Raw genomic sequence first — 15,358 nt, 5'->3', positions numbered from 1 at the left:
ACCTACAAACATTTTAATAATATCTAACCGGTGGGAAAAACGGATGAAACTGTCAAAGATTCGATATATTCTATATTTATGGGCACATTTTGTCGTGTGTAGAGCCGCTTTGGTTACTGGCGGCAATTTTTAAATTTCAATGTTAGATCGCTATAGGGTACCCTCCATGCACTGATGGACTGTGTATAAAGTTAATTTCATTGTGTCTTCACAGAAAAATGGGAGTTGTTTAAAAATCCTTCATAATGCGTTACCAATCTATCATGATTGATAAAGCTAAATTATTTTTGGCTGTTTCTGTCAGTAAATATTTATAATTTACAACGGATCTTTCTTATAAGTAAGTTATCTTTGTAGTACATAGTCAATTTAGAACAATTTCCTTCATATGGCGAGTATGGAACATATATTAGAAGAATACTCAAAACTGCTTAAACAATTTGTTTTTAATACCGCTGCAAAAAATCGATTTAAATAAAGTTCACTAGCAAAGGAGACTTCGTTCTTCATCCTCGTAAAAGTCCTGTTTGTGTGAAAAGGTTAAGCCTCAAAAATACTTTCCCTAGATTAAGCTAAATGTGCCTGATAAAAGATATTTGGATATAACTGAATTTATATATTTGCCTATTTTGATCACAGTCCAGACAACATATCGTTATTAATATCTAAATAATGCATCAATTCATTAATTACAATAATTTATTCAGTAGTTGCAAAATAATTTTACATTACGTATGCACTTAATTTTAGATATTTATCTAGATAAATACAAAATGCAGCTATAACACTTAACAAATAAAATACATTTTTATTGTACAGTACTCCTTTGACCATTCGGTTATTTTTGCTATTGAAGTTAGAAGTATTTCGCTGTATTTTTTATTGTAATTTTTATCATATTCAGCTTGATGAAAGCCTATTATACAGGGTGGAGCATTTAAGTCCGGACTATTCCTTGTGAGTTGTTTCTAAGATTGCATTTGAACGAAGGTATACATTGCAACGAATTTTTTTCGCGTGTGCTAGAAGTGTCGTTCTTGGTAATCGTGCTTATTTATTATAACCATCATTCACTGCGATTGTAACTTTTTATCGATATCTGGATTACTTATTAATCATTTTCAAAAATAGTCTTTTGTTGATAGGCAGGTACGTTTTTTTTATAGTAATCATGTGTGACATAGTGACCTTGGCAGGTGTAAATTTAACGTAAATGCAAAGAGTGCCGTATAAGCATGCTACATAAAAAAATTACAGCGGAATGACACTCTTGACTGATAGCAGGCCAAAAAGTGCAATAATGCAAACGCTAAAAACAACCAAAAAGTCCAAAAGGCACAAAAGGACGCAGGACGTCTCAAAGTGACTAATCGTTTTAGCTTATCCGGACGGCTTAATCCGCATTGATACTCTGTTTGTTAAAAAGGCCATCATTTAATATAAAAAATCTAGGAGTATAAATATTGGCTTTTGAGCCATTTCGATGAATTTTCGAGGTCGTAGGTTTACCTCATAGAAATCTCTATCATGTCTTCCACAGTACTTTTCCTGCTGCGTTGTCTTCCGCCCTGATGAGCTCGCTGTTCGGTTCTAGAGACAAACAGTTTTCTTGCCAATAATAGTGGACACACCGATGTGCGATATAACGAGCAGCTCGACAAAGATTATCCAAATTTGAGTACTACACCCTGTATATATATATATATATGCACACATATGGATAACTTATAAATTAGCCATGTACGTACATTTATTAACATTGGAGTATTATACATTCATTGAGAAGTAATTTTTACAGTCTAATAAAGTATACATTTTATGGAACCTAGTCATTGTCATCGTCTTCGAATTCCAACGGCATCTCAGCGAGCATCTCGGCGATGCTCTCATCTTCATCTTCGCCCCGTAATTCCGTTTGGACAGCGGAGTCACCACCCTCAAATTTTGCCACATAATCCTGCCTGTCTTGATGAATCGACATTTGCGGAGCAAGCTCGTCCACACAATTTGAACATAGCTGTAAGGAGAGATATGTGTACTTACTCTCCGCTTTTGTAAGATTATATTATTAGATTTAAGGATTTTATCCACCCTTGCGTCATAATGAGAGGTTGTTGTGAACACTTAGCCGTTAGTGACTATATAGATATATACACATATATCACGATTATTGAGATAATTGAGAAAACACGCTTAAATATACCTCTTCATAGCTGTGTTTGCAAGGTTGCGCGTCAAGCTGCATAAGATGTCGTGAAACAGGACAGAGTTTACGGAATGAAATGCAATGAAGATGTTGGTGCTTTGAGTAACGAACCCTATCTAGACCTAGTCGAAGTAGCGTTCTTCGCCAGCCCTGAATCATGGACATATTCTTTTGAGCATGTTTCGAGTCTGGTGTGATCACAACCAAAAGACCTGCAAGCAAACGATTACATATAACCTAAATTATACCAAGATGCAGGATGCAACCAATAGCAACAAAGCTGTCTATGAAAGTGAATAATTACTTATTCACTCTGAATATATATATACATGTGTACAGAGTGATCTTGGTAATTTAAGATTACTCTGTATACATCTCCTGTCGGATGAACAGAACTAACCTGGTTATATTTAATTACCTTGATATATATATCAGACTTTGATGACGACGAAGTTTATGTAAAATTCAGAACAATTAAAAAATTGTGAGCAAAAAGCTTGTAGCTTATTAACCGTTGTCTTTGAGTGCTTTGTAAGCGTTATGCACAGCGCGGAGGCGTAACCGTGCATCGGGTAGATATTCGAGAAGAAGGCAAAATACCACAACGTGGAAATATCCTTTTGGCAGGGTATCTATTTTGCGTGCTGGCGTTGATGGTGTGCATACAACGTTAAGCTTCGAAGAAAAGTTAACCGTGACAAAATCGCACTGAATCACGTCAGGGGTTGCTGTAAAGAGCACCAACAACAATGACAAACGTGATGAGCGGCACAAGTTATTGAACTATTAAATTAGATTGAGAAGTCTATATATTTATGCCTTGTATAGAATCTTTGCTATCAACCATATCTCATATTGTCTTAAGAATAGACTACGATTCGCAGGTGCTCAGTCGCTTGCAAATGACGAATTTCTCGAGGGCAAAAGAGCCTGTAACCTACCTGGTGAGAGATCAACGGCTGTTATATCGTAATCGAATTTGGAAAACGGGTTATAACAGCTGCCAACGTCCAATAGTCGTAATTTTTCGTTCTCGTTCAACTCAAAGTCCTTCAGCGGCTAAAATAGAATTAGACCACATAAAAATATGGTCGATATATATGTTTATTCAGTCTCAGAAAAAAATTCTACTATGTGAGATTATATGATACATAAACTACGTTGCTTCACAATTTCAAGCTGGATGGGCGCGCTGGTCTATGGCCATGCACGTGCATAAAATGACAGTGCTTTTCAAAAAACGCGACATGGAGGAAAACGGACTAGCAAATTGTTGATAGTTTAGGATTTTCATAGAGTATTTACACTGAATAACTACAGGTAATCATTTTAGGATCGAACAGAAGCCTTGAAACTTTGCTCGAAGCATAGAAAATCTTACATTTGAATCTTAACCCCATAATTTCGTTATAAATGAAAATATTCTGTATTAAGCATATGTAGAAATTATTCGGGCTATCTGCTGAATTGTTTAACTATCGAAAATGGTCAGCTCTATCTGCCAAATCCGCCCTTCTAAATATGGCGGAGAAGCAAGAAGAAGATTAATTATATCGAATAAATCGTTTTTAACCCGTTTGAAAATGTCTATAACCGTTTTTATAACTAACTTCAATGACTGCCTCCACGTCCTCCACTCTTGAGTGTTTCCGGAACATCCGTCGCATGACACGCTCAAATCCTCCATCGCGATAATAGTCTTCGATTTCGGCGTGCGTAATCGCAATTCGGTCGTCCGCGCGTTCTTTGCGGATCCAAACCTACGTAAGCGTTTCGAATCCGCAAGCTACACACATTATAAACGTGCTCATTACGCAATGGTAACTTTATTAGCGGCATTGTAAATCGGGTTTCATATCACACACTACATTTAGGTTTATCTATAATCATTAGGCAGGTACATAAGTGATGACAGTTTTCCTTCTAACGCTCCTTTTTTCCTTTCTCACTCCATTCAAAAGTACTCTCTCTTCTCCATAGGCCAGTCGTAACTTCACTGTACAATGAACGGAGCTTAGCCTTAAGTTCAGACGTCCAAGATGGATATTCCTACTGAAAAAATTGATTTAAGATACCTGCTCTATTGATCTTTTCTGTTTAGACGGAAAAACTGCCGTTGTAGTCCGGAACAAGTGTTCCGTGTACAGCAAGACCTCTGCAATCGAAGAGTCTGCTTCAAAGCATCTGATGAGTTCCAAGATGAAATCTTAGACTTGGAGAATGTATATCCCTTGGTCGGCCATTCGAGATCACTGAGGACTTCACACGATAAGCAACTCGTAAAGCTAGATTTTTCACCTACAAAGTCGATCATTTGTGTTTATTTTTTTTTTCTAGTTTAAACGTTTTCTATACTGCGAAACACTTGGGAAGAACAAGATGGTGAACTAAAATCTGTATCTAACCCAACCGTGTAGAGTAAACGAAATTATCCGACCGAAATGACCGATAAACAGTAATGCTAAATCGCGCGTGGCGAAAAACAAGCCGCTTTGCAAGCGCTTTTCTTTCAAGAGGTTTCTCTATATCCACGACATTCTTCAGGTCCCCAATCGACAAATTTCCAATCACAGGCAAATAAAATTTGTAACGGTATATTTGAGAATGAAACAGGATTTTGAAAACTGGCTTCACAAGTTCATAAATTTCTGGTGACAAAAAATAAGTTAATTGGTGAAAAAACGGGAAACGGTTATGGAGAGTGATTGGGAATATGTAATAGATTCATTTTCCGGTAGAATTATAATAAAACGCTGCTGTCTTTTCTGTAAGGCTGTAAGGTAACTTAGTAACTACAAAGGCACATTTAAGCACAGCTGGTTTTTACGAGACGAGTTTGAAACCAGACATCTTTCGTATGGTTTGATCATTTAGCATTGTTTACAACTTCGGTGTCGCTTCTGTATCTGTGGCCCTTGTTTATCATACCTTGGTGGCCAGTGAATGCATGGCTGATGCGTAACGAGCTTTGGCTTCACCACCACTGTCCATGCTGTGATCCTTCCAAATGGCCATATAGTCTTCAGGTTCTAAGAAGATAGGAAAAGATATTTAAGAATTTGCGCCTGTTATCAGCCGTATGTAGGATCGAGGTTATTAAGACCCATGAAGTATACGATAATCGGAGCCTACTCAGACGGCCCGCGTAATATCTTTTAAATTCCGCGTTAGGCACCTTGTACGATTAACGATTAAGCTTCCTTTGTAATAGGTGATTGTTTGACCAACTCACTTTTTGCAAATATTTTTTCTATCGCATAGGCATATATACATACATAACGCATACCAATAATGCAAAATGGCCAATTCTCATATTTGCAACAGTCGCGTTAAGCGTGTAACTAAGAGCGAGGAACTATAAAAACGAATGATACTGATAATTAGGTATGTAGAAGTTGAACCTTTTTGCACACGGTAACGAAGCTCATCATGCAATCCTTGAATGACCTCGACGAGCTCCTCTTGATTCGCCTCCATATTATTTTATCTTCCAATTCCAAAAATGTTCACATAGCGACTAACAACAACAACCTTTCGTACGGGTCACTTTTGGTGGGGCTCCCATGTGTTAGCGTAACGATTTTGATACACGAGACAAATTACACACAAAGAGCTGTCGCTCCACAGGGAAAGTTAAACAATATCACTAACAGCCCTCATTTATACGCGTATATATATATATATATATATATATATATATATATATAACCGAATACATCTTTTGGGCACGTAGTAATAATAAATGTCCTGTTTTACACAGTATAACCAAATGATCAAAGCAGGAGATTTCGGAAAACAGGCTAAGCAGGTGCCGCGCTGACAGTTCACACAGCTGATTTTTGTGTGTTTCGAACAACAGGTTTCCTGCAACGAGTGTTTTCTGTAAGTTCCGACGCAGGATGAGCAACTACCCAAGCCATTATAAACAAGATAATAACAAGTTTGTATTCATATGTCATACTGTCGCCGACAGATTGGTGTTCCGTTTCTTTCCATCGGGAATTTATCTGCCGACTACAAAATCAAATAAGTGTTACGTCTGCACATAGAGTTCCCCGTAAACACCTATTAATTTCTGTATGGGCGCACTATTGGCAGCCTGCTTCGCCAGATCTGCCCCTCGCCACATAGGCAGTCGCAGTCCAGCTGATTGGTATCATGAGGTGTTGTGTAAACACTAACGCTCACCGTCACCGAACCAGTCGGCTCTTCCTGTGATAACAACAATATATATGTAAAAAGCATGGGCATAAAAGGGAGACGTGTACCTCAATGTTGGATTAGTCAGTAATTTAACAGTATTGCCTAGCAGCTAAAATCGAAGTGTAACAGTTACCAGTTAAACGACGCCCGCACGAACAGCTGTAGTCAGCGAATCGGATACGCAGCTATTATTTGGTAGGCACGGCTAGCGCGTAACCATATAAAAAGCATAGAGAGCTAATATCCGCATAATAAGGATCGACCTCCAACTAGGCTAACTCCCCAAGTGGCAGTTCATTATGTGTGAGCATCGACCATGCTGCTTTAACAAATTTTTGCGAGCTGCAGCTTTGTCGCAGAGTGCATACGGAAAGCTAAATACATACTTAGCACTGCTACTAAAAAATTTTATTGTTAGATGATTTTGTTTTTTATGCGTTCTGACGACATTACGGCTGTACGTGTTTAGTATAAAGATTTATCATGGAAGTTATTTGAATTAGATTGTCGGAGAGTTTATCTGAAAAATAACGAGCTCCCAACGGCCCTATTTAACCCTGATAGCAAAACTATGTAAACCAAATAACTAATCAGATGTCAATCTACTTGCCGTTAGAATACAACCTTTGTTATGCTAACTGTAGGTGTTCGATCAGCACGAGCGAAACAAAAGCTGTATCTCAAACAGAAACAGGTTTTCGCTAAAATCATTGTAAATATACCTCTATGCAAGTGTTTAGCAGTGTTTCAAGTGAGAAAGTGCGTTCCGTCCCGTGTTGCTTTCGGTCTGTTCGTGTTCATCCATTTACCTGCTGCTTTATAGAAAATGGACCGAATTCGACGGCTGGTCCGACGAGCGATGATTGACATCGTCCCGTTCTATGGAATGATGTAAGTTGAGGAAGACTGAAGAGACCTTTTGGTTACATGGACAACAGTTGCCGTTATACAACAAATGCTCTATGCTGTAGGCTAACGAATTTGGAGAGCGCGGAGAACATAATTTTTTACAAAAACTTACTACGAGAAGGTACACTAAAAATGCGCGGAAAGAATACAACCAAGTTGACTGAAGCATGGTATATATATATTTGGTTAGTCCATATATAGTAACACATGTACACGATCAAGTAAGTATAAATAATATAATAATAATAATAAAAAAAATAGTAAAAGCTATAAAACGCAGTTATTAGCCACACTCCTGTTAGAAATACAAATATAAATAAGAAAATGTTAATACAAATCTGGCAGTAGGAAGAAAGTAAGCTTAGCATGAATGGCATAGTCAAACATGTATTCTAGGAATAACAGAGCGTCATGCGGGCTGCGTTCGAAATCATATGACTCTGTGCTTTATTTTTCAGTGATGGCGCGACGGGATAATATAACTTGTAAATGATACTTTGAATTATTTATACGGGTATCAGTCAATATGGATTTGACGTCTCAAGTAGATCAAATGGATATATTAAGAATGTTTCTCATATAAGCTGCACTTCTAGCTCAGAAGCTCATAGACTTTGCATAATAAGCAATTAGGCATCGATTCAAAGTGCAGCGCCTTCATTGGTACATTATAGATACTTTTTGCCAAAGAAATGTATCGCTGTCATATCGTACAAATGGTACTTGTTACTAAATATCAATGAATTAACTGATATTTACGCTCTAAACGCTTGCTTTGTTGTGACCTTTCAGGATGCGTCGCCGTTTGATAACAATATGTATTGTTTTTACAATATTTTTCCTACTCTACTCGGCGCCGTCAATGTTTCGGTTTGTTCGACGCAAGGCTCCATTTATAATGGGTAATATATTATTAATGATAATTCATAATATTCTGCCTTTCTCTACTGCAAATCCTAGGGCTGTCACGTTCATCGTAGGCGCTTAAACATAGCTTCGTCCTTTGTTGCTGAATGCCCCTCAAACACGCTCAACTGCTTTGACATCACGCAAGTTATGAAGTTATACCGAACCGACCGGCGATTAAAAGCTTCAGCTACACACAGTCATTGGTTTGTTAGCAAATGAATATCATTCGTTCTGAACGAACGTTTTTCTTAGCTCCTTAGAACCGGCAGTTTGCTTCTGGACGATACTCACCTCCTTTAAATTGCCTACGTTTAAAGACGTTTTGGTTTTTATTTTTATAAACATTGTTTTTGCGTATCCTGAGCTAGATGATTGTTATGTGCATTTTAACTACTAGTATAGCGTGCAAAATGTAGCATGGCTGGATTTTAATCTACATTGTGATGTAGTCTATATACGGATATACTGGAACACGGTGACAAGATTTGATCATTTCACTCAACTTATTCTATCATACTCCGCGCGGTTTTTTCAATGACTCTCTGGCATATAATCTCTACTAATTAAAACGTATGTTTTAACAAACTTCCTAAAATAACATCTTCCTGTTAAGTTATTCATTTAAAAAAAGGTGTTCTTATTCGATTGAGTTTAGCGAAATATGAAAGATGATTGATAGGTATATGATAGATACAAAATCGGTCGGCGTAACCCTAAGCTAAGTAATTTTCGATGTTAATTAATGCATTTATTTGTCGTGTGCATTTGTCCATGTTTACATTGATTATGTTTAGATTCGTCTCTTAATGCCATGCTTAGGCACATCGAAGAAATCGAACGTGACGCGGGGGCGTTCAACGCACAGCTTCAGCGTAGCTATGACTCGGAGGATGTTCCGCTGACGCCATTTGTCGGCAACGGTTATATAGCTTTTAATGAAGCGGCCGACGAGCTTTTCTTTTTTGGCGAGCCGGGTCGGCTACTTTCAACAGCGCTTCCGTTCTCACCGTTAGTGAACGTCGAGGTCGAGAATAGAGCTGATCACGGGCACGGTACGCATCTTACATATGCGGGTTTGTCTTTAATATCCGTTGATGATCTAAGCTGGGACTTACCAGGTTTGGGGTCTATTGGGCCTTTTTACGTGCTAAATCGCACGTTTGATTCTGTTACAGTAACTCGTGCTTTGCATTTCGTCCATGGAAAGTTGATCAAAATTGAGACATACATGTTAGCCTCTTCCAAAACTCCAATAACAATTCGGCAAGAGATTCTCGCGCATCGTAGTGATCCTTCAGTATTTCTGCAAAGCTTAGAAATGACCCTGGAAGATTCCTGGAAGTCGGCTAGGGTCAGTCTGCAACAACGGGCGAAAAATTTCCCGCCAGCTGTCAAGGTCAAAAATCTCGGGTGAGCACTGGCGCTGCTGCTGCAGTCGCCCATTATTGTTTGCAGTCAAGTTCATTATATTGGTTGTAATACTTCAACATATGCGTCTATCTAAAGAAGACACTAGGGGATATTTTTTATATGCTATGGTAAATTTCTCAGAATTTGGTGATTTTCTCTATAGGGCTAGGCGTCGATCCTTGCTTTATAACGTTTATGTCTTTTGAAGGGACAATGCTGGTTTTAGAAGCTGAGACATGCTCTGTGATAATTTAGAAACGTATAGATAGATAGTATCCTCAACTCAAATTATGACTCAGTCAAAGTGACAATTTTGCCATTGTTTCTATGACAGCTTATGGAAGTTAACACAACGTAACAAATTCGTTTATTGCAGCGTCCATAATGGTTTACATTATGTTCAGCTTAACGGAAAGGTAGCTGCTGGACATAAGTTCATAGTTTATTCGGTTATTATGCCGCAAATGGATATCAAATTATCATTTGACTCAAAGTCTTCCTATGACTTCTTCACCATTGTCAAGTACTCGAAGCCCGTAAGTATGGCGGAAGTAGTTGCTTCAGAGTCTAAGGTCAATGATCTATCTAGAAAAGACTTCGATCGAGTCATGGCCTCGATGAAGAAAGTCGAGGCCGAACACGTCAACTCCTGGCTGGAGGTAAGCTGCTGAAATCAGCTATCCGCTTTTCACTACCGTTAATACCATATTTATTTTGAATATATATATATATATATATATATATATATATATATGCATACAAAGCAGAAAAGTCATATATATACAAGACTTGTTATTTTTTGCCAATGAACTATATTTCTTTATACGATGTGCCATTCAGTAAGGTCTCGAAACAATCGAAAGAATTATTCCTTCCTCGAAATTGGGGTAATAGATAAAGACAAGACAATAAATAGCTTTGCTCAGGCCGGTGTTTTGCCCGAAGTAGGGCTGCATTTACATTAAAGCAGCCTAAATTCGCAGTAACGATGCTGGAAGTAAGCCTTGCGTTGTTAAAATATGCATAGGTGTGTTTAAAATCATCCCGCTTGGCTGGATATGCACGCTTTTACTTACGTATCAATAAAAAATCCAAAGCATCGATTCCGATTTCATCAAGAATTACGTCGCCTGACTGATGTACAGGTCAATTCGATATAAACAGTGTGAGGTGGACTGGTCACTTGATCAGAGGCTAATTGTATCTATCTACGCAGAGGCGACTGTCTTTCTTGATTAAGTGAAAGATAATATTCAACGATGTGCGCTATTGCTCCTAAATAGAATTGCAATAAGAAGAAAATCGTTGCTGTAAATTCACTGACGCCTAACTGACTATGACTAATGACGAAGCTCGCAAACGGATTAAGAGTTATGAGTAAGAACTTGTGGTCATAAGCAGCCTTGTGGTCAGAAAGAAACAGGCGAGGATCTACATCAGACCTTTAGTAGCCATGTCAACAAAGTCCAAAAAGTAACACTCCAAGGATGTGCTGGTTTGTCAACGAATTGTAACAAACCGTTTACTATTATTACTGTATATTAAAATTCCGACAAATATTTTTTTAATTGTGAATGGACCCGGTAATGTTTCATCGCGTCCGATTAAAAGTACGAATGTTGAGACTTCCTGCAGGTATCACAGGATACTTGACGTCGAACTCTCAAGTTTACCACAGAGTGGCCGTATTCTATTCTGAAGGTCAGTTGAGGAGAAATACCTACAGATTAGATGATAACACCTGTTAAAATTATCCAGTATGTCTTTAACTAGTCGGCGCTATTATTATCATAATGGGCGTGTAATCTTTGTGCAGTCGGAATCGATTCTGAATTATTTGTCTACGGCATTAGCATTGGTTAAATAAATACTCTAAAAAATGTTTGTACAACTCGCATATAATAACTGCTTCCGTATTTACGTATTGTTTTAATGTCACAGATATGGCGTTCCGGGCTTTCAATTTCGCTATCTCGAGCTGAAAATGCTTTGAATGGAGACCGAATTAACGCAACGCTGTACTACGTTTTATCGCATACCCCGGAGAGTACATCCCTCGACCTACCAGCTCTCGGGAAGCATTGTTACAAGGGACACCACACACTGTAGGTATTAATGAGTTGCATTAGAATATGTAAATACGAATAATTCTTAATACATAGAATATATCTGGTAAATTAATTTGGCAGTCCATATAATATGTGCAGTATGTCCGTCATTGTTAACTTTTTTTATTATGGATAACTTTTCGAAAAAGAAACGCTCGGACGTTGTGGCCTCCATTGGCCGACCTCGGTAAGGTGTCAGTGCTTGAGCAAACGGTGCAACTGTGGCAGTTGACACTATTCAAACGCGGTTGCGGTGAACTCTTGAGCCATGGCGGGCCCAATGGAGCGATGCAGGCAATGCTCATGAGTTTTGGAGCGTTCTTCTTCCATGACGGCCATCTTGAGTTTTCGACACTACCGGCCGATCTTCATCGAGACTTTCATTATCGTCGGCTGATGCTATTCACTCCAGAGTCAAACCTGAACGTGACGGTGACCGTTAACGCTGAAAACAAAGCTGTTCTTAGTATCTCCGCCGAAGCCGACGAACGAGTGTACGCTTGCGATGGGGGATGTCTTGATCCTCCCGTACCCATTAGGTAGGTACCTTCCTCGTGCGGTCCTTAATTAAATATATTTAATTATGCCGTAGCGTTATAAACAAACTCGTCTATTTCGTTGTATGTCAAGAGATAACTTCAAATTCCAATGACTGTGTAACAATTAAGAATAACAATTTTCTAAATGCGAAAGAACAACAGAATGTCATCGAATTTAACGCATATCCTATTTTTTTTTACCTCACCTATCGCGGTTTTATGATATCGTTCATGTCAATATTTGGCCTGCTATTTACTCATAACCATCTACAGCGGTGCGCCACCAGCCGTCTTTCCTGTGAAGCTGACCGATCCGCCAACGGCTGTCCTCTATGTGGCCAGAACTAAGCAGCATCTCTCCGAGCTAAAGCACACATTACATGTTCACGAGGTAGCCGAAGCGCCTGCACACGAAAAGCATGTTATTGCTCTGCACAAACATGGCCATCAGCTGGGCGGATTGCCTGCTCTGTTTTGGGCTACGTTCGCATTTCTTGTCGTTGTATTCCATCTGTTCCTCGTCCGAATCATCTATAATGAGTACTTCGCTAAAGGTCAATACTCAACCCTCGATAATAACAAGAAATATGTGGCTTAGTTCTGCTAATGTTGAAACTACCGATGTAAAGCGATCAGTGCGACTGCCACAACCTCTATTGCTGGCCATGAGACTCTAACTACGAGATCTATTCAGGAACACGGCGTCCTGATCAGAATACGTACCCGGTATATATATATATATATATATAATATATATATATATATATATAAATCGAGGAGATTAGAGGAAAAAAAAGTGAAAAACAGGACAGATACGTTTGACAAAAAATAACCTGAGTAGTGTAAAATTTTTAGGCGACAGGAATGTTGACAACAATGTTGACGGAAAAAACAAGTTGCGGGAGCTCCAATTAGAGTTGAAATGGTGTTCGATCAAACCTGTTATAATTGGTAGCACCCCAAGACTAGCATGCTTATTGTACTTAGAATGACGGCAATAACGGTGATCGCGTGTTACAGCGTTACATAACACAAAAGCGAAATAAACAATGGTATTTATGATGTCAGCAGAACTTGTGTGCTAGGAGAGCGGAGAAATTGCACATGAGGGTGTGTGTGTGTGTGTATGGATGGATTGTCGTGAAGTTCAGGGAGGAAACAGGCAAGCTATAAGGTTAGTAAGTGGGGGAGAGAACATCCAACCATGTGAAGAGTGTTAGTGTATGGAAAATATTAAATGAACGGACTGTAACGACGATGAGGAGTGCATAATATGGGGCATATGCCGTCTTGAATAGCGCGGTAGAGTAAGAGTGTACGATTCTTTGGGAATTTGTCGCCGTTCGCTATTCCCATTTTTTTCCAACAGAGGCGAAAATGCGAACTATCTCGTTAAGTAACGATTCATATAAACGCAAATTAAAATATTGTTTATAAAAACATAATTGTTCTATTGAAGTGTATGACATAATTTCGCGTGGTTTGTGTATGCTTTGTATATATGCTCTCGTATGCGAGCTCAAGCCAGTGACACCTTCGGCTTAGCATCTTGGTGCCGTCATATAACTGAGTAAACTATGGACAATATATACTATTAATACATGTAAAAAGACAAGAATGTAGTATATGTAACGTAGAGATGATGACCACTGAATTGGTTACTGTAGTAAAAATTTGTTGAGGGCCCGTTATTTCGCAAGACGATGTAATAACAGCTTAACTTAAAAAAGACTATAAAAATACAACTAACTTTCAGCAAAACGCGTGAATACCTTTGTATCACTTTACATTGACATGGATAAATAATAGCTATTTCCTAATTCCTAGGTCAAATCAGAGCGAGCGAGCTGCATACGTTGGTAGGTCAGACATGAGTGCTACGGTCAAACGGGTATTGGGACAATTCATACCATACAAAATGCTGGTGTAGCTAAGGTTAACGTAAGGCTACAGACTCAGACGACGAAGGCTAGCTGAATCAGCAGAATTACATACCCTTCATCCCGACGATGTGTTGAAAGAAGAACGTGGCAGAAAGGGATTACGGGAAATGAAATTAGTTCGAATTTCAAGCTGCTGTACAGACCCTGGGTTTGGAGAGTTAATGAATGACAGGCGGTGGAATATTTTGTCTTTTAGATAGTGCAAAGGCGCAAATGTCGGTATAGGGCAGTATTAAACGCACTGCGGCTATGTATATATAATCTGTAAATAAAGCTTATGCAAAGTCGTGTTAGTGTTATATAATAACTATGACGTAAGTATGCTTTTTTTGGTATGAAGGTTGATGTTGATTGGTGCTTACCTGAAACGAGTATGGCGTATGTTATGCTAGACCAGATCATATTTAAGGTAGTATTTAGCGGGTCAACATGATTAATAATTAGGAACGAAGATTATAAATGAGAAGGTTTTCGCCTTTATTTCTGCAGAGCGTCTTGCACTCGCTATACAATTATCTGCCAGGGCCAAGGTTAGCTACTATCAGTGCAGCTAAGCTAGTTTATGTTGACGCAATATTATCGTCTAGTGAAGTATTTCTCTTTGAATCGAACTAATTGATGAATTAATCAAATCTATCTTGCAAAGCAAGTGGTGTCTTATTTGTTCCTTACTGACGATTTAGCTTCAAAGCTGTCCGAGCGTTTTTGACCTAAATCTCAAAGAAGAACTGTTGCCATTTGTATCCCGAATCGATTAAGCATAGATCGATAACTAATGCCCCAGAAATTCGTAAAGTGTAAGCCACAGGTGATTTTCTGCAATGATTAAAGAAGAGGAGATGGTACTCCTAAAGTCGAACGCAATTTAAACTTCAACAAGGAACAAGTGTTTTACCTTGTGTTTTTTTTGAAAGCTCATACTATGCATAACATTTTATAGTACCTTTTATTTAAAAAGATTAAGTTCCAAAGGATGGTAATTACGTAGGAATATCTTAACTATTTATTTATTTACTATGTCAAATATTTCTATCTAAACCTCTTTTCATCAAGGAAACTTGCATTCAAAGTCTAAATAGAATATAAATATTTCGTCCATCTAATAGCGTGTATCAGCTATGCTCCTAAATT

At 38.4% G+C, this 15,358-nt stretch overlaps 2 protein-coding genes and 1 long non-coding RNA gene across 11 annotated transcripts; 2 read left to right on the top strand and 1 right to left on the bottom strand.

Annotated features, from left to right (window-relative positions):
• Positions 1-157: 157 nt before the first annotated feature.
• LOC147756241 (uncharacterized) lies at positions 158-2,708 on the top strand. The gene is made up of 2 exons (XR_015327593.1): positions 158-340; positions 1,830-2,708. It is a non-coding gene; the product is annotated as an uncharacterized LOC147756241 (long non-coding RNA).
• Samtor (S-adenosylmethionine sensor upstream of TORC1) lies at positions 783-6,290 on the bottom strand. 2 transcript variants are annotated; one of them, XM_022803637.2, is made up of 7 exons: positions 5,608-6,287; positions 5,135-5,235; positions 3,817-3,966; positions 3,148-3,265; positions 2,719-2,934; positions 2,204-2,418; positions 783-2,017 (listed from the first exon to the last, which is right to left on the bottom strand). In XM_022803637.2, exons 1-7 carry the CDS (start codon positions 5,681-5,683, stop codon positions 1,826-1,828), a joined length of 1,068 nt encoding a protein of 355 aa, XP_022659372.1. In that variant the 5' UTR covers positions 5,684-6,287; the 3' UTR covers positions 783-1,825. The 2 variants fall into 2 exon arrangements, with proteins under 2 accessions (XP_022659372.1, XP_086845044.1); XM_086988918.1 differs by lacking the exon at positions 3,817-3,966 and having other exon boundaries at positions 5,608-6,290.
• An 80-nt stretch (positions 6,291-6,370) lies between these two features.
• Positions 6,371-14,540, top strand: LOC111249592 (uncharacterized protein KIAA2013 homolog). 8 transcript variants are annotated; one of them, XR_015327583.1, is made up of 10 exons: positions 6,371-6,604; positions 7,150-7,300; positions 8,111-8,220; positions 9,022-9,279; positions 9,403-9,637; positions 10,014-10,296; positions 11,579-11,742; positions 11,895-12,284; positions 12,558-13,458; positions 14,112-14,540. XR_015327583.1 is itself a non-coding variant. In XM_086988910.1 (10 exons), the coding sequence occupies exons 2-10, from the start codon at positions 7,236-7,238 to the stop codon at positions 14,156-14,158; spliced, it is 1,833 nt and encodes a 610-aa protein (XP_086845036.1). In that variant the 5' UTR covers positions 6,371-6,604; positions 7,233-7,235; the 3' UTR covers positions 14,159-14,540. The 8 variants fall into 8 exon arrangements, 7 of the variants coding, with proteins under 7 accessions (XP_086845036.1, XP_086845035.1, XP_086845032.1 ...); XM_086988910.1 differs by having other exon boundaries at positions 7,233-7,300; positions 12,558-12,838; XM_086988909.1 differs by having other exon boundaries at positions 7,153-7,300; positions 12,558-12,838.
• The last annotated feature ends 818 nt before the right edge of the window (positions 14,541-15,358 follow it).

The sequence above is a fragment of the Varroa destructor genome, unplaced genomic scaffold (genome assembly GCF_002443255.2).
Source record: "Varroa destructor unplaced genomic scaffold, Vdes_3.0 BEIS01000004.1, whole genome shotgun sequence".
Lineage (NCBI taxonomy): Eukaryota > Metazoa > Arthropoda > Arachnida > Mesostigmata > Varroidae > Varroa > Varroa destructor.
Note: the sequence above shows the minus strand (reverse complement) of the source record. Positions and strands in the feature narration are given on the sequence as shown.

What these genes read in the sequence shown, in the direction of transcription:
- LOC111249592 (XM_086988910.1), top strand. Translation starts at nt 7,236, where the DNA reads ATGGACCGAATTCGACGGCTGGTCCGACGAGCGATGATTGACATCGTC. An exon ending in GTCAAGGTCAAAAATCTCGG is followed by an intron (nt 9,638 to 10,013) that starts GTGAGCACTGGC and finishes CGTTTATTGCAG; the next exon opens with CGTCCATAATGGTTTACATT. An exon ending in ACGTCAACTCCTGGCTGGAG is followed by an intron (nt 10,297 to 11,578) that starts GTAAGCTGCTGA and finishes TTAATGTCACAG; the next exon opens with ATATGGCGTTCCGGGCTTTC.
- Samtor (XM_022803637.2), bottom strand. Translation starts at nt 5,683, where the DNA reads ATGGAGGCGAATCAAGAGGAGCTCGTCGAGGTCATTCAAGGATTGCAT. An exon ending in ACGTGGAGGCAGTCATTGAA is followed by an intron (nt 3,266 to 3,816) that starts GTTAGTTATAAA and finishes ATTCTATTTTAG; the next exon opens with CCGCTGAAGGACTTTGAGTT. An exon ending in GCAAACACAGCTATGAAGAG is followed by an intron (nt 2,018 to 2,203) that starts GTATATTTAAGC and finishes CTCTCCTTACAG; the next exon opens with CTATGTTCAAATTGTGTGGA.